At 35.2% G+C, this 19861-nt stretch overlaps 1 protein-coding gene across 3 annotated transcripts in view; it reads right to left on the reverse strand.

The window, feature by feature from the left end:
* LOC104146841 (NADH dehydrogenase [ubiquinone] iron-sulfur protein 4, mitochondrial) overlaps positions 1-19861 on the reverse strand; it is a 46205-nt gene that overhangs the window by 6254 nt on the left and 20090 nt on the right. For all 3 annotated transcript variants that reach the window (XM_068928743.1, XM_068928745.1, XM_068928744.1), the window contains 2 exons: positions 19228-19306; positions 2423-2595 (listed from right to left, as the gene is read on the reverse strand). In XM_068928743.1, coding sequence (XP_068784844.1) covers positions 2423-2595; positions 19228-19306 — 252 coding nt within the window. The remainder of the gene's footprint in view (positions 1-2422; positions 2596-19227; positions 19307-19861) is intronic.

Raw genomic sequence — 19861 nt, forward strand, 5'->3', positions numbered from 1 at the left:
TTTGTTCTTGTAGGAGATTCTACAGAATGCAAATCACGTTTCCTGTGTTTCTTTGTTTACAATTTTATATTAAAAGAAATACAAGAACTGTGCATGAGCACTCCTGTAACGAAAGCCATTAAATTAAAATTTAAAAACAATGTCATGGGTCTATTTCATTTGGATCTACAAGTAGGTAATTCCCACAGAGAAAACTATACCTAAGAAGAGGTGACAAAAATAAGCAAACTGGAAAATGATAGAAATATAGCAAAGAGATACAGGTAATTATTTTAAGAGCTAATTCATTAATTAATCCCACTACATTATTCAAAAGTAAATGGCAATACTTCTACAAGCAGAAGAATCTTTGCAGAAATTAGATCTGAAGAGAAGAAATTTTTCTTAGGTATTTCTAGGTGTTGAACAGTAATTTGAAACTAGCAGAATTTCCACTAATAGTTCTTGGGAGAGTTCCTTAAAAAATGAAGACATATATACTAGTTTATAAAACCTGCAACCCAGTGGTGTCAACTCACAACACCACGTTCACTTTTGGCCTATTTGGAGCTTGTTTACACAGGAATATCCCTTTCCCTACCCTAAAATAAAACTGTATCCAGAGATAGATTCATTCAAAATAGCTATTCCATTTTAAAATCACATAATAAGCTCACTACAGAATAATTTAAAAGATAAAAACCATGGCTCATTTTTCTAGGTGGTTTATTTGACACAAATGGATACAATTGTTAGAAAGGTCAGAAGCCATTATTTTGGCTGAGATCCTGCAAAAACCCACCCAGAAAATAATTTGCTTGGGGAGGTTAAAGTCAGCTGAAAAGCAAAGGGGGATTAGAAGAAAAGTTAAATTCAACCTGAACTAAAGCAGGTGTTACTGGCACCTGCTACGATATCATAATCTGTTTAGAGGTATAAATAGATCATACTTGAGCAGCTAGACACTTTGGGAGTTTTGGAGGGCACACAAGAATGGAGAGAAAGTGGCATTGCAGGTCAACAGTTTATCACTTAACAAACTGATTTAGGCCACTGTAAAAAAACCTGGTCATTACTTGCGAAATGCAGTGGTTACTAGCAATAGTGGAATCATCAAATCATGTATGTTATTAAATCACTGCAGTTTTGTCTTCTGAAACAGTAATTTAAATATGCTTAAGATGAAAAGATAAGAAATCTGGGGACCTGGTTAAGATGTAGTCATCATTACATACAGGCTTTACATCATTACATGCAGGCTGTTTTAAACAGGCATTTTAATATATTTCACATTTTAATGCAATTCTTACTTTAATTCCCAATCATACTTTCCTCTAATTTACTGAGCGTTCATCTTGGCTTCACTAATTGCTCTGTAATACAAACACAACTGAGATGTTATGAGTTGTGAGTATCCTTAGGTTTTTTTTAATGGGAAACCTATATAACAGGAAGACTCGATTTCAGAGTTGTTTTGAACTATTCATTCTGTGACTGGATTTAGAATATTAACACATCTCTAAAAATGCTTCCTCAAAACATATCGTATTTAAGGTTTTAGGTTTTTTTTTCCCCCCCCATCAGAATTTGAGGATTATAAGCTCTAATGTTCATGTGATTGCTGGTCAGACAATTGCAATAGGCATCAGGTCCTTTTCTGAAGCTTGAAAAATAATCTGCAGTGATTATTTTTTATTTATGCTGAATAATTAACTTTTCTGAATAGGCCTCTAATAAGAAAGCTTCAAATTACAATATTGTCACTAGAACTCTGGACACAGTCATCACACTTTATAGGAATTCTAATCACACTGTAAAATACAGACAGTACATTTATGAAGAAACTTTAGTTGCATCTAAATTACACTTACATCTCCAAATTATAGCATAATTAGCTAGGGTTTGCATTTTTCTGGATTTTGATATATTTAAGATTTTTTTACTCCTAATAGTAGCAACACTAACGCAAATGGTGTAATATTTTTAAATAGTTTTTTTTTTTTTCTAAATAGTTATGGTTCCTCATTTTAGAGCTTCAGGATATTCATAAAGCTTCATTAAGAATTTCCAGAAGCTAGATATCATTATTTTACGTTTAACCTAATGAAAACATGCAATTGACAGTTAAGAAGGATCTACTGCTTCAAGTAACTAAACCTGCTTTCCCTAATGCTGACATACAATGACATCACCACAAATGTAATAGTTGCATTTTTTCGTCATGTTAACACTTTCTTCAGACTCTTCCAAATGATTTTGTGAGCTAAAAATCTGTTTTTAAACATAACAGATAATTAATCATGTGATCAACACACAGCTACTTACTGTTACTATTAAAATACAAATAGATTGATAGGTAGAAAGGCCATTTCAGAGATGAATTTACACAACTTTAAGAGCCAAATAGAGGAGAAAAATATATCCAAATTTAGTAACTACTCACGTAGATGCCCATCCCATTAAAGGGTTCTCCCAGCGCTCCCTGTTATCAAATTCCATCTTCCACTTCTTTGTGTTGTTAACGCCTGCCTGCATTGCATTACGTGCTGGAACAAAAATGTGAACTTTTCTGGTTTTGATGTGCTCATCTGGAACACCAGTTAAAGCAGTGATATCCTATGAAAGATATAACGCATCTTGTTAAAAATGGTTCATGTAAAAGGCTTGTAAAATAACGATGTTTACTGTTTTTACATAATTTCATATTTGATTTTTTAAAAATTACAATAAAAAAATCATAGAGATAAACATTAGGAGAGCAGTTTTATAAAACTGAAGCTGACCCAGGTTGGGGCTTCCATCGCCCTGCTTCCCTTGCCTGAATTATACTTTGTATGGATCAGTTCTCTGAACCTGTGCACCATGCTACCAGCTGCACAACTGCTAATGCCAGAGAAGGGACAGGACATTCGCTCCAGTCCTCTGACCACAGCCGTTAACATCATCGCTGCTCCAACTTTCACCAGCTAAAGCAGATGTGGAAACGTAACATATGCTCTTTTTCGCCCCACCTCCTTGAAGAAAAAATATTAAAGCATAGACTGACAAATCCTGAAATTTTATGTTACTATTAAGAGCCTAAGTCTCTTATAAACAGTACTATTTGCTAAAATTGTAGCTAGCTCGCTATGTGCCTCAGCGTAAGTGCTTTTGCTTGTGCTTAAGTCTGCATATAACTAGAGGCACTGACACCCATGCTGAACCAAAAAGCTATGCTTAGCATGAAGGAAGAGGCAGGTGGTTATCTTTTCCACAACATCATACTGGTTGAGACTGCAGAGTAGGTACTAGAATTCAGCTCTCTCAGTTCTCAAATCATTAGGTTATTACATAAAATTGACCTCTCTTCTTTAAATGGTAGGGCTGAGAGTATTTCAAGCTATGGATCTCAGCTTTTCAGAGTCATTTCTCAGTCTTTCGTTGATGCTCAAGATTAAGAGAGGAACAAACTGTCAGGTATTTCAGAGGTCTTCAGCTAACTTGCGTGTTCCCCATCTCAGAGTACAGACCTATTTCTTTCTTTCTTTTTTTTTTTTTTTTTTGAAGTACTCAAATTCAATATATGCAGACTTTTTTCTGATTTAGCACAGTTAATTTCATGTCAAGACTAGGGGCTCTAACAACTAAGCACAGTAACATCCAGGCCTACAATTGCTCACGTCCCTTGTCAGTTTGAGCCCATGTTTCTTAAATAGGTATTGTACTGATTTGACATTTTTGACAGGTATGTTTTTTCAAGCTTTTGCACCAGTTGATACTGATAACGTTATTAGGGTTTTTTTTGTGAAGAACAAAGAGATTCGGGAGATTCCAACCTACAGAGAAAACCGCTTATAAAATTTTACAAAATTAGTAGTAGGATGCCCCCTACTAAGGCTTCACTTGTGAGTTCTCAACAAATAAACTCAACAAAAGACAAAAACTGAAGTATTACAAAAACAACCAAAAAGTATTAGCTGACTTTAACAAGGAATAAGATGGAGAAAATGCTCATAAGAATTGATATGAAAAATTATTCTCACTAGCATTGATATAATTAAAGCGAACTTTCTCTTTAAAAACTAAACAGTAATTACTTAAAATTAACCTGTCAGTTCATCCTAGTACAGTGAAGGGAGTGAAATCAAATACTTGCTCTAAGGATGCTAAACTACTCCTGTTACATACTTAAAGGCCAGTGGCAGCTCCTGAGTCTTATCCCTCCCCAGGAACAAACAGTAAACTAGTAAAAGTCCAAAACGTGTAGCAGAACTTCAGGCATATTGAACTCATCTTGCCAGCGGGAGCATGACTTGAATGAAAAAGCAAACAAATTTAAATAAAACACTGTGGGTTTACACATCTGTAGCTACTAACTTCAGAGGGTTTTGTTTTGTGGCCAACTTAAAAGCTGTCACCAGATCACCCTCTGAAATGAGAAATGTCTCATTTTTCATTTCACTTCAGAAAATAAACTTTGGGAGATCAATCCCTCAAAACTGCATCAGAGAGCAAGTTTAAAGTGTTTTGCATTTACAAGTAGAACAACAGAGAAAAACACACACACAGAACATTTCCAAATTCTAAAAGTTGCACTCAGACTACCTAACAGAAACTGTCAAAATATCTTTGCAATTTAATTATAAATGTTTCATTAGGACCAAATGATGTTCATTTTTAATATGAGTCTAGCCACAACAGGAAAAAGAAACACTTCCAATTACCAAAACGTTGCAACACATACACAAAGCACATCTTGACAGACTGGCATCTATGACTGCTGAAGTTTAAACCACAGTTTTAAAAGGAAATAGCTTAAAGTTTTCTTACTTGAATTGGTAAACTGCTTTGTTTAACAAAATCTTTTTTTATCTGCAGTAAAAGTTTGGTGGGGCTTCAATGTTACAGCTTGTCTGTTTATAGAAACAGGCCATTAAGTTATCCTTTACATATAAACTTCCCCAAAATATCTCTATAGAGAAAACACATGAATATTCACCAAAAATTTGATTTATCCTTTTAAACCTACTACATTTAAAGATCCTGTGTTTTTGTTATCATCAAATATCTCCAAATTTGCAAGCTTCAAAATAGATCGAAATAATGAAAACAATTTTTTTTATTACTACTCTCAACAACTTGTACATCCATTATGAAATTACACTTAAGATTTAGAGGTTTAAGTATTACAGAGTTATCTGGGATTAAAATAAAGTGTTATATTAAATAACATTATGGACACATTCAACTTCCTCTTTTGAAGCCTCCATACCAAAACCCATAAAAATACTACATATTAGTGCAGACAGAACGCAACAAAAAAACTCTGCACTATGGAAAACTGGTGAATGCTGTATTTATGAGATAACCGTAGTAAAGAAATGCCTAGACTTGTTTATCTGGATAAAACCAAAGCCCCAAAGAAACCTCAAACACCTCCAAGACATTTTTGGGGCACTCAGCTGGCTCCAAATCCTAAAGTTATTTTACTAGTAATATGGGATTTATCCCATAAAAATCTTTCAAGGTGAAAATGAAAACCTGCCTACTTTCAGAAATTAAAAAAGCTATATGGTGTTTCTAGCTCTTCATACTTTTGATTCATTATAGCTAAAGTTTCCATGCCTTCTGGGAATCTAGCAATTGTTTATTGATATCTTCCCCAGTTTAAAGCTGGCAATTGAACAGACAGTTGTTGGGACAATGAGTTTCTGGATTCTGAAGCCCCCAAGTTGTCCTGACATAAAATCACTGTTTTTGCTTGCTGTAGACATGTAAGGTACTGTAGCATAGCTGAGCTGTTGCCAAAGATATGGAATAAAAAGGCTTGGCATCTATCACATACTTGACACCTAAAGAGCCCAGAAGCTCTAAAATTCCTATTCCCTGTAGGCGCACTCTTAGTCTAGACAAACTGATTTCTCACACTTTTAAAATGCATTACAACACTCTATTGTGATCATTTCATCCACACAGCTCCAGCTAGTGACAGAAGAACCTGTCCTTTAAGCGACATTTCAATGGGCTAAAGCTCCCGCTCCAAGATTCCATTAAAACAATATAATACTTGAAAAGAACTATGCTGCACTGGGTTGAACTCTCTACTGTGTCTTCAGTGCTTTGTTCTGAGTTCAAGTTCTCACTGAAACTACCTGTGAACCGACTTTCCAAAACAAAGATGTTTTTGACAGCAACTTTCACATTGCCATCTTTTTTTTTTTTTTAAGTGCTCCTTACTGAATTTTGCTCTGTTAGCATATTAAAATATTAGTGGGTTTTCAACATCGACAATTCTAAATAATAAGGTGACAATGTATCAAACTATATTAAAAGACTTGAGATTTGAACTCTATTTCATTTGCTTTACTAAAAATTAAAAACACCACATTTTTTAATGCAGACTATCATCTAAAAATGCATTCTGACACTCTGTTTTTCTTAACACATATATAGATTTTTTTAAATAGCGACTTCTGAGCTTTTAAAACATCAATTTAGAGGCATTTTGGCTCCTGGAATAAGTTGAGAGAGACAAAATGACACTCCTACTTTTTTTAAACAGCAGAAGCCACATCAAATTGCTTACAAATCAAGAGAAGTTTTTGTCTTTATTATAACTTATGCTATTTAAGAACACTTGTCATGGTTAGAAAGCCTGGTGAAGCTACTCTTGAAAGAGCAATAGAAAACGATAAAAGTGTTGTACTGCATAGAGAAAAACTGGTTCACAGACACAGTATCAACGAAAACAAGATTCAGCATAACAGTGACTTCTGAAGGAAACGAAAATTTCATTCTTTTAAGTACGCTGCCGGTACCACAAATTCCAAAGGAAACAAAAAGATGAACTCTGTAATTCAAGGGAAAGTGACTAAGGCATTTAAAATATCTCTGTAAACAAGTAGTTTTGAAGAGTCAGGTGTGCCTAAAGGTGTCATGTTTCTACTATGACATTTCTTTCCATGTACAGACAAAAACTGTACATAAATGCTATCTACTATCTACTGTTTAACACCCCCCCCCTTTTTTTTTAAATAAAGGAAACAGGGAACAAGCAATGGGAAGTTGATGTCAAAACACAGAAAAACCTCCCAGCAAGCTTCCAGCAACCACCCAGGATTTAGAGTCTTGCTAGGCGCTCTCTTTTCAATACCAGAATTTCACACATTTCAATGACCATTATGACTTCAAAGAATCAAATTTTCATCATTGTCCGTCATCTGCCGGTTGATTTGTATAAAGGAGTTCTTCTGCATGCACTCCAGACAAAGGGCTCCTTACTTTCGTGGCTATATATCAAGTTTAAAAGTTCTGTTTGTGACAGTTGTGTCTGTGGTAAATTAGGGTAACACTGAAGGAGTGCAGCTGCTCTGCAGGAACCTCCTTTTTGGCATCATTTCACTTAAATAAAAACTGAATAATTAGCTTCTGCCTTTATTAAACCGCAAAAATGCCACTGGCCTTAGTAATTACTTCCGGTTGCCCCACCTACTTAACCTCAATAGTTTACACTTGTTAGAAAGGAGGGAAAGTAGAAGTTTTTAGTACTTTATAGGAGTTTACAACAGTTTGCTCTCCTCCCTGCCCCCAATATGTTTTAGCAGGCCAAGTGCATAAAGTTTTGCTATAAATTCATGTTGCAATACATTTTCTTTAGGGGCTGTTATATCAAAGCACAGAACAGGACATTGAGCATCTTGCATAATACCCACAAAGTAGCTGCTGCAAAAGAAGCTTTTTATTTAATGTGCTCAACTGCTCAAGCTGTAAGTGAGGACGAGAACATTTACATTACTACACTTCACTATGGTATTTTTGAAACAAATGCAAGAGAACAAAATCTACTATGAAAAGTGTAAGTGGAAAAATGGAGCAGAATGAACTAAACATGGTCAGACAACATTTATCTAGCAGCTACAGACATAACAAGGGGGAAAGAAAACATATTTGCCCTTAGGAAATTTCCTATCACATAGAATACAATTTTCTTTTAGGCTTCACAATCTTTTTGCATTATCACAGTAATCTGTGAACAACATGTGTTACCCATAACATGTTCTCCCATCTAACCATGCTGCAGAGAGATTTTACACAGAAGTTGAGGAAAGCAGTGAAAGAACTGTACTAAAAAAAACAGAAAACCAAACACTGTAAACATGAAACAGGATATATAATGATTACAAGAAAGTTTCCATTTAAAGAAAATCTCTTTATACAGGTGGTTTTGCTGAAATCCCTAAGGAGAAACTGCAAAGAATACGCTGAAGAATAGGTCTGTGATAAAAGCAGAAAATTGTCACGTGGGCTGGAATTAGCCACAGTCCTTGATGGTACTTTTCAGTCTACTGACTGCCATTATGCCAGACCAGGTGTCAGCATCCTAAAAATCTCATGACAAAGACAACATTTGCTAGTGCTGTTAGTTTCAGCAAACTACTCATCAGTTTGTATTTCACAGTTTAGGAGTTCCCACCTTAACAGCCACGATGGCAAAACATTCTCTGTAGTCACAAAACCTCCTTGAGAATTTCCCTGTCATCCCATTGCACAAAGGCTCACTCAACTTTCCCAGTATTTTGCATGCCCAGTATTATTTCGTGCTGGTTGAAAGAACTACTATAAACATTATGGCATAACACATCCCACGCACCATTTAGCCAGCATCACTTGGATTTGTTCCGAGAGAATACTGTGAAAGAGTAAACAGGCATACATTCGATTGGACTTCTAGGAATTCCAGGTGCTGTGTACAAATTTGAATATGGTTTCACATTAGTAAGTGGAAAACTTCCCCCTCTCCCCCGCAACTTTCTTCCAAACCTTAAAACTCTTTATTATATTCAAATTTGGTCTCCTGAAAAAAGTCATAGAAAAGTTACATTTATAGAAGTGATCAATGGTAACATTTATGACAAAAATACCTTTAAAGTATCCATGAAGAAATTTTCCAAATACTGCCCAGGTAAGTTCCTGAATATAGATACCATTTCCTTCATCATCTGCAGCCTTGGGAGGGGAGAGGATCTAATCTATTTTAAATGTGTGGTATCTTCCCGCAGTTTTGTGGAAGAGCTCCCTCACTACTTCATGCTGAAAAGACCCAAGAGAGCTAGCATGACATTAAGAGTCTGACAGTGAATTGGGACACTACACTTGCACGTAAGCAGTGCCATTGCTGCTGTGAAGAAGGAGCACCTGGACTTTTACTGAGCCAATTCATACTCTAATCTGGACAGCAAATATCTTAAAATATGAACTGTCGAGTTCAAATGTGGATGTAAGATTTAGTAAGATTTCCTATGATGAAGTCATAAGAAAAATTATCACTGCAGTATATGAAACAGCTACCATGGATTCAGTTTAACTAGCTGACAACTTTGAGTGGATAGTTAGAGCACAGAACACTAACATTTCTTCAAAATGTCATTAAAGTGCATTCAGGTGTTCCTTTCCCTTCACCTCCAAATTACACATTTATTCCTATTTATTGCCAGTTGTGGAACATAGTTTAAGGGTTAGAATTTACAAACTATTTAGGCTTCTACTTATAAAAATAAGATATTCATCAAGGATGGGGGAACAAAAGTAAAAAGTAGTATTTTAAAGTTTAACCTGACAATATTGGTACAATAGCCAGAAATTCTTAGTTCGTGTAAATCAGTGCCTGCCTGCCTTCATTGCGATGCATGTTCTCTATTCTTTACATCTCTTTCAAAAAGAAAGTGATTCCTGTAACAGACCTTTGTTACAATGTAACAAATAGTTTGAAACACAGGGGAGAATAACAGAAAGTAATCAATCAAGCAATGCAAATTTAAGTAAGACTCCTGTTGGTGTATGCTTTTAAGAAGCAAAGTTGCATTTAAGAAGTTACAAGGGAACTAAACCTGTTAAAAGCTGTCTTTTACTCTATAGCCACTTGTAATGCTTCTAGGTAATATGCATGGACTTTAAAAGTTGAAAGGAAGTGCTAAATAGTGTACACAATTTCCATACACAGCAGGTAGTGAAGCAAGAAAAGAACTGACAGAGTTACCCTCTTTAAAGAGATGCACAATAGAGTACTGTTATGCAGTGTTAGCATACTGAAGTTCTATGCATCAGGGATGCTGCGGCTATTAACAGCTTAAATGTTCACTGTATTTTGTTAATTAGTGCATAGGGCCTTTAAGCTTTCCACACATTTTAGAAGGATCTTTTCTAATAGTAAATAACACTTTCATTATTCCCTAGTGGGGATGGGAAAGGCTGATGGGGCTTCAACTGCTTAATCATAATCAATAAAACATGCGGCTGAATACCACTGGACAAAAACTGTTTCTTTAAACCTATCTATTAAATTAGTTAAAACGGAAGCTTTCTGCAGTCTCTCACTAAAAGCTGAAACATCAATACAACATATTAGCGTTATCTTACAAGTTGGTTTTAGCTTGTTCTATCTTTGCAATTTGTGCTTTACATTACGTTTAGCCTTTCAAGTAGGTTAGAAATCAAGGTCTCATACTTTCTGATACAATAGAGAGAAATCTGTCACCAAGATAAAAAATTGGTATCTACATTCAATAATTTAATTTGTTACATTTTTCCTTTCAGCTTGCTTTTACTGGAGGGGAGGAGGGACAGAGAGAATCAAAAGAGAATACAAGGTAGCAATTATGTTGACTAAATATCAATAAAATAGTAGGAACTTGTTTTGGAAAAAGACGTTACAGAAGAATACTCAACTTCTGACTTATCAAAAAGCCAGAATTAGCTGACCAAGGTATGCTTTCAAATGCAGCAGGCACAGGAGCAAAAATATGGCCACCTAAGAAAAAACAAAAAATAAAAGAATAGAAAATGAAATATTAGTGCACACTACATTTATTTCCTCAGAAAGATTCTGCTTGGTTAATCTGCCTCTCAGTAAAATCTTTAAAACATACAATTTATAATGATGTTGAACTACATAGAAAAATAATGTTAACCATTTTTATACATATGAGCACATATGTAAAATGAGATGTCTGTAAAGAAAGGCTATCCACTTCAGATTTTAATACTCTGAATTATTACTGATAACCCTAAAACATTTTTGCAGCATAATTATAACATTTCCAAATTAAGCAAAGATTTTCTCTTGCACAAAAAGTAAGCCAGTGGGCTTCATGGAGTGAATACAACTGAGTATGCCAAAGAGATGCATAAGAGAAAGAGCAATTCCTCTACAGTGCAGGCTTCACAACACAAGAACTAAACTGCATATTAAAGCTCTATGGACCTGAACATTAGATGCTCTCTCCGTGGTCCATGTCCTCACTTAACACAGGTTATCCTTCCTGATTTGAGAAAGCAGCCCTCAAAGTAGTTCAAAGCTACCTAAAAAGTTGTCAACAGCTGCCATCTGTTTTCACTTCATCATTGATCTACTGAGTAGGGACAGGTAGTACTGAAGAAGCACCAAGCTCTCTTATAGCATGACCACGACGCTCACGGATTCCCATAGCCTTGTTGGGCTGCAGCTTTCCTTCCAGAGAAGGAAAGCTTTTGCTTTCTGAATGAATAAAACGATTTGATTGGAACTTTAGGACTGGAAACAACTTCCAAGTCTGTACACAGAACTTTCCCACCAAGTAAACAGCTGGGTTAGGTTTTGTGTCTTACCCATACAGCTTGGATTTACTAAATAAACACAGAAAGAAGAAAGATTGTGCTGAAGAGAAAACAAAAGGCTCTATGAGGAATTGCTTATTCATTACTCCTGACAGGACAAGAATTATTCATGGTATCTAAAGAAATTTTTCATGACAGGGCATACTAACTTAGGTATTCTAGAAGAGGATCATGTAATTGTACTGTTTTATCAGGATACGAAAATGCAAATTAGTTTTTAAAAAGCAAAACTATAGAAAACACAGCTCAAAAAATGAAGTTATTCCTGCTGATTACAAGACTGTACCGATGGCTTACTTCTATTCTTTCTAGCAGATTAGAACCTTTGCTTGCATATTTAGACTTACAAAACCAAATAAGTATTTGCATGTTAAATAACCCTCTGGAAACTAGACAAACTAAACATGGTACAGTGAATGTTATTCTTTTAATTTTGTTCTGAACGCCATCATAGCAAGCTCTTCAAAACCAGTACTCTGTGACAGAAAATGAAATACTGTGCATTGAAACAAACACTCTCCTGCATACTCTTCAAAGAGATATTCTTTGACCCAGTGCTCCGGACTAAAGCCTTGAAATTTTTGCACAAGAATGCTGTATGAAGGAAGCCCAGACAAAACAGACACTCGAGATGTTAGAAGGTTGTGTAACCCCAATCTCAGACACTCCTCCTTCCAATATGCAGCAGAGATAGCACTACCATGCACCAAAAGAGAAGGCTCTCAGAGGAAGAAATCCAATTCCTTTACCCTATCCTAAAAACAAATAAACCTACAGAGGGATGAGAGTGCAAGTGCAGCTCATTGATACCACTACATATCGGTCCATACCAGGTTCTGAGCAACTTGAGGATTTTCTAAAATGAGTAAGAAAATTAACTTCAGCTGCAATTTAGTCATACAACAATATTTACTTAAAGATGGCTAAAGACATAACAAAAGGGTGATGGTAATTTCTTTACTTGGACTGTCAGAGTTCTTGAAAGTTTCTTTATCTTGGGGAGTAACTTGTTGCCTGCAGACATTCTTACAAAAAGCTCTCTATCAGTATCCAGCCAACCAAATTTTCTAAACTGCCACAAACTTCACCAAGCTATAATTGCTTACAAAAGCAAGTTGCAGCAAACAGTATACGCTGAATTGAACTAGGATATTCCAATTAAAGAGAGATTTAATTGCCAAGCAGCAAAATACAGTGGATTAGCAATACTGAAAAAGGATAATCTATAGCTACACGCACGCATTCACCTGAGCTTGTACTTTATTTAACACCAAATGCAACTACCAGTGAAAACTGTAACGAAGAAACATCCTAATGTCATTAAAAAAAAAAAAAAATCACTGTTTAGAAACAAGTATACACTCTGACAGATCAGCTTGGTGTACATGAAGGGAGAAAGATTATTCTTTCCCCCTCCCCCCCAACATTAAGATCATTCTTTCCCCCTCCCCCCCAACATTAAAATCTTTAAATATCACATTTAACATTAACCGCCTGACAAAGTTATCCAAGACAGGTTTTTTCTCCCCAAGCAGTCTTTTTTAGTCTTTACTGAGAAAAAAGAAGGTAATTTTTAGTAGATTATGCCTAGCAGCAAAAAAACAGACACACAAATAATAAACTGTCAGTGACCACACAAACGGTTAAGGCCTTTGTGTATTTAACTCCATGCAAATCCATGCTAATTAACACCTACAATTAAAATAGCTGTATATGCATTTTCAGTTGCAAATATTTAATTTTCTGTTTTATGCATTTCACATTTATTGAAAGGATACATTTAATTCTAGACTGCAAGTAATTCCAGAATACGATTTTATTTCTTGAACACCTTCTACACTGGAAACTAATATCATTCAAATGTCGATCATTGCAACTGTAGATGACAGAATGTAAAACGAACAATAAGTATTGCATATGAAGTGAAACAACAGAGGACAATACACATTGTCTTAAATATTTTATAAACCACCAAACAACTTTTCATTTATGCTGAACTCAGACTACAATATGTACCTGGCCACCTGCTTACTTGACACAACTGGAAGATGGAAGAAAGAACTTCCCCAAGCCACGGGCCTCATATACAAGGCCATTTTGGCCAAAGACAGAAGGTGTTTCTCTAATCATATCTGCAAAGAAAAGGGTGCGAAAAAACACTTTTATTAACTGCATTTCACATAAGAGGTTTGACTGAACATTTTCATTTAATCTTCATTCTTCCAAAGTAGATTGGAAGCTGCTGATCCTTTTAGAAAAAAGCAGAAGAAATACAGCCTTCAAGGCAACAGTTTGGAGGTGAGAGAGGGCAGGAGGGAGAGGACAGCTGGTGGTGGTACCTTTCTTTGAGCCCCCCAACAGATTTCCCTTCCGGTATCTTGTACCATTTGCATAAGAGAACTCCACATCAGAGTCATACATATAAAGCGCACAAAAATTTGGAAGTTACATTCCTCATCTGAAGAGAAATGTTGCCCTAAACCAAATCCTTTATGGTAACCAGTTGAACAAATACTGCAGCTAGATTGGATTAAATTACGAAAAGATTATTCTAAATACTTTTATCTCATTAAGTTACGTTAGGAATAGCTTGAACTCACCCTCAAGGAATAACTCATAAAGGGTTAATAGAACTTTGAAAAACCAAAACACAGAACATCCACTATATCGTTATTATCTAACACAGTGGTAATGCTTGGAGAATTTTTGGCTGAGTAGTAGTTTCACAAAAAGGAAATCCAGTAAGCCTGTCTTCAATAAAGGCATACTTTGCCAAGTGTTTCTCTTCACTGAAAAACAGCTCCTATGCACAGTCTTCAAATGCAATGTCACACTGTCTCGCACGTAATTTCATGACGCATTAGTGCTTTGTTTTTCAGCATAAAGTATATTATATACTTTTTGGTTCTTGGGAAAGGCTGCAAGGAATGATCACACTTTGAAATGCATTTTAAAGCTTGATTTGTTATGTCCTTTGTTTCTCAGCACTGTAGACTATCAGTTTGACATCTGAAGAAGTTTCATCATTCCAGGCTGCTTTTCACTTGTTTGCCCTATTTCTATTTTGAGCTACAGTATTATCACTGTTTGCTATAGTCAAGTCTATGCTTCTTTAATCAAACTGAGATTATACAATTTCATTACTTTCCAAGCCTATACAAAATTGCGACTTGGATGAAGGTGAACTAGTTATGACTCAGTCCTGAAAACATCCTGTGATGTTTGCTAATAATGTAGTTTTCTAGAAGAAGTGAACTGAACGTTTCAAATGGTTATTAAAAGTATATGCACGCTTTTTTGCCAAAGAGGTTGATGTTCTGAGAATCCTGTTAATACATTGCTACTCCTGGACTATCCAGCAGTAAACACTTACTACAGACATTAACTGCATGAACAGCCAGGAGGAAGCTATTAAGACTCTTGATACAGATTTCACAGCCTAGCCTGGTCCAGTACGCAGCACTTATAGCTAGCTATTCTTGAACACGGTCTGAAAAGTATGAACTGCTTACCTTCACAAAGAGGTTTAGATTTCTGTGCTAAATTCTATGCATACTTCAGCACACAGGTTATCTTTAATGACAGATAGGTAGAAGCTTGTCTACAAGAAGGAAACTGGCCCACTACTGATTGTCAGTGCATAGACTTCTGAACCAGTACTGAAAAACAGCTTCATTAATATTATGGACAAAGAGAACAATTTCAGAACAGCAGCTGAAATGTCAATGGCATTATTGTAGCTAGCCTGTCATTCTTGTAATACAGTTCTCGTTCTCTGCAACAAGTTTCACAATATTGCAAAAACATTTTAGTACCATTTCAGTTGCACTTGATAGCAATGCTGCTGAACGCTTGACCTTGTGGCAAGTCATCCTATTCAGCTTTGGCCTAACATAGAATAAAACATATCTGTGAGATGGCTGCAACTAATAGCTGATCCTTAAGCACAGTCCCACAATGCTACTAGCATCCCCTCAGTGATCAAACCCTGTAACTGATGTTGCATTAACTTTTGCTTTGAGCAACAGCATATACATTATCAGTGGAATATTCTGCTTCAAAGATGCAAAGGATATTTTCTGGAAGTTGTTCTAATTTTCAAATATTCTTGCAATATTGGTATCATTTAACCACTAAAAAAGTCCTTTATTGGCCAATATTTTTGGGTAATGTGGTACAGCACCTTCCCAACGGCAGATAGCAACTTTCACAAAACGTCTAGCCTGTAGAAACTCTGGGCTAGACACCAGTAATTCAATGATACTTGCACTGACTGAAAAGCCTGCTTAAAGCACACGTTGAACTGGACTACTTTTAGGTAAAATTGACAGTATTGACATGCTGTATTTACAACAGTTGAAACAAACCACAGTAATTTAAAATAGTTCAAATCCCCATTTCAGGCAAAATCTCCAAAGCTTTGTATAATGATGGTGGAAACAATGTTACTCCATCCACGCAAACAGTTAAATCATTTGGAACGTTACCTGAGGGAGATTTGCTGCCGACAGCCTTTGTCCTCTATAGCCTAAATTTCCTAATGCAAACAGTCTTGAGAGACTACTTTTCACCCAGTTATTTGTCCAGACTCTTGGAATATGACCTAATTGGTGGCCAGAGATTCAAGATATGATGCAAGAGCTGTATTTTTGTTTAGCTTTGTTCATTTTGTATGTTATTTTCTTTGGATTTAACTGTTCATTAAGTTATTTTTATTAAAATTCACAGAAAATGACAGATAGTTGAGACAAAACATCATTTCTTGGATGTTGCTCTACACAAGCTGAGCATTCTACCTCCTTTTACATTTAAGACTCCCACTTCTTTCTAATACAGAAAACAGTAGTTTAGATCACTCTCATTTTTCACTGTTTCATTAGAACTCATTTTTCTATCATGTTCAACACACACTGGGTTGCAGTAAGAGGGTGATTCACTACTGCTTAATAACTCAATGTTAGGATATTCTTCCCTCTTCTATTCTGTTTGTGCTTCCTAATAGAAGGAATATTCTAGTCATTATAGGATCAAATGGGACTCTAGATAATTCAAAAGGAATCCCTGTTGAAGCTCTACCATATGTGCATACATACAGAAATACAAGGCCTGTAAAAGTACTGGAAGCAGATAGATAAACTCAATGACAAAATGTAATTATAAGTTTTTAATAACCACAGTGTGAATCTATTAAACTTGTAAACATCAACTCACAGAAGAGTTCAGTTTCAAAATACGAGTTACAAAAGGAATAGAACAAACAAGGATAAACCCATTTTGGGGCTACGAGTAAGGTTACATCAGGCTTAAAAAAAAAAAAAAAGTATGACAAACACAACCAATCTATCAAAATATGATTTAATGACTTCTAACAATAAGAGGCATATATCTGGCAGTAACACAAAGTGTTCTTTTTTTAAATTAAAGTATCAAGTTCTGGAATACAGTTTAATTATAACTTGCATAGAAATAGTAAGTTGACTGAGCTTAGCAACATTATTTAAAAAATAGGAAAATCATATAACATGTTCAACTAGTTTTAATGTGTTGGCATTAATCCTTATAGTTAAGAAACACATTCCAGCAACCTAAAATAAGTTAATACAGTAATCTACTTTTCCATGAGGGTTAACAGGTGTCTATAGAACTTGTCCTAATCCTGAAAAAGCTGAAAATCACATCAAACCTTTTATCGAAGATTTTCCTTGCTAATGGGATATAACTTTTGCCCATTACACAGAACATCAATTACTGGATATTTTATCATATTATGGAAATTTACCTAAATCTACACATGAAATTTTTAAAATATTATTCTAATTTTTTACCATCTTGTTTCAAGTCCTACAAGAATCTGAGAGAAAAGAATTCTACATGCACAACACTGCAGGAAAATAATATTCAGTTTGACATTTATCCTAACACTCAAAAGAAATGAGCATAAAACGATCATTTAGTTTGTATATATCAAAAGATGACAACTGAACAGTAAAATTAAACAAAATCAATGGCTGCTAGTCTATGAACTATGTCTTCAATTTGACTAGATCACACAATGACATCAGAAATAACCATTTCATTCACGATTCATTTATATCAACACTGAGAGAACAGCAGAATTCTCTTTCAAATTAGTATCATTTTAACTCAGCTATAAATGTAAACTCTCACTGTTAGACAGAGTAATGTAAAATCCTAACTTGGGATAACGTACATTTAAATACAAAACAAAAGACAGAGGATTTATTTTGCGTGTCTGTTTCCATACTGTAGCCTCTACATACCTACGTATCCATCACCTGAGATCACAATAAGGAAACGTGATACTGTTAAGGTCAGGCATTATAAAAAACGCTACTTAGATTTTTTTAAAAAATGTTAAAGAGCAATGTTACAATAATCAAATGCAATTCGTAATATGTTTAGGAAAACGTAGGTCAATAGACTTGGTGAATCTTATTTACATAGTGACCCATGAACTCTTGTACATTAAACAAAATTTCCTGAAATCTGAGTTATGCAATTAGATTTGCAAAATAATCATGTTTGTTAAAATACAGTTTTAAAATTTTCCCCTAATTTTTAAGCCTAGAATTATGTCATGACTTTTTAAGTTCAGAGAAAAATTATTAAGGCATCCTACTAAGTTTACTGAGGATATGACTCTACTAACATGCAAGAAATTAATTATTGCTACATCTATATTATAAAACATCAGATATAAAAGCCTTAAACACTTGTTTAACTGAGTTAATTTTTTTCAATAGTCGGTTAAACTTCAGCTGTCTCAACTTGTAGTTACCATTACAGATGTTCAATTTATAAATATAAATTCCAAGTATTTCTTTTTGTTCTCAAGTTGTTAACATAGCTTCAGGGCTGCAAGAAAGTACATACAATAAGAACTATCTCATATGTATGATGGGAATTTTTTTTCCTGAAGATTCAAAAGTGATATGAAAACCAATGAAAAGCATCCTTCTGCTGTGACGCATTCCCTCCAGAAGTCTTACAAAAATTATGCTATTGAATACTGTAAACATAAGTGTCAGGTTGCATCTAGAGTAACAGACCACACATTATGGAAGAACTTACAAGAAAAGATTGCCAAATTTCTGATCTGCTACTGATTAGCAGAAGAATGTTATGCATTTGTTTCTAGCTGTAATCTAACCTTCATGCATATTCAAAACCTGGAGTATATGTACATAGTAATAACCTTGCATGCTTCTTTACACACTTTCTGTAGTAATATGGGTCCCAATGAAGAGAATTTGATGAAGCTGGCAAATTCTGTATAAGTCCACTACACAGAAAAATACCTAGATTTCAAAAGAGCAAATTTTTTATAAATCAGAGTTTATACTGGTCCTTGACCACACTATAATAATAAAGAAGGTACTCATCATTTTATATTGTGTAATACTTGGAATGCCATATTTCTTTTATATTCTTAGGTTTTACTACAGTTCCCCTTTTAAAATGTATGAAGGATTTTTGCTTTGTAGTTCACGTTTATATGGCTTTCCTAGAAGAGTGCAGAATACCACACTGAATGCCTATTGTGCAGAAATAACCCCGAAGGCTGTATCATAGCAGTACGCGGGAGAAAACCCTTACCAATTTTTCATCAACTGTGATGAGTTGCGTGTCTTGAGTTTGGTCCTGTGCCAGCCGCCATGTGGAAGTGCTCAGTGACCTGCGGTGCAAGACTTGAAGTTAAAAAATGATTCATGCAATGAGAAAATAGAGGCAGACAAATCTTACATAAACAAGTTACTTTAACAATATCCGTCTTGTAAAAAAAATTGAAGAGGGAGAGATGAGGGCACAAAAATCCTTTTTCTCCCCAATTAGTTCTGTCTGCTGAGTTTTTGGCAGACTCCCACTTAGCAGTTCACAACAGGCTGCACTTTATGTCAGCCTACAGGCTCTCTGTCACAGAGAGACTGCCAGTGGCAAGGACTGTACTGCTCTATATGAATGTACAGTAGCTGGTTTGTCACGAACAGACAGAAAAATACAAGGCTGCTGTAAGCATTTTGGAACTCTGATCCTTAAAATGATGGCATCAGAGGAAAAAAATTCTAAATCTATTTGTAATAGTAAAGCTTCAGTTCTACACTTTAATGACGGAATATTAACAAATTAATTAAAAAATCCCCCAAAACTAAACTGATAATTCAGATAAAGTTTTTGTCTTTGAATGGGCAAAGCTCACAATTATTTTGCTTCATTTCTCTATCAGGACCAG

This window comes from Struthio camelus, chromosome Z (genome assembly GCF_040807025.1).
Source record: "Struthio camelus isolate bStrCam1 chromosome Z, bStrCam1.hap1, whole genome shotgun sequence".
In the NCBI taxonomy this organism is placed as follows: Eukaryota; Metazoa; Chordata; class Aves; order Struthioniformes; family Struthionidae; genus Struthio; species Struthio camelus.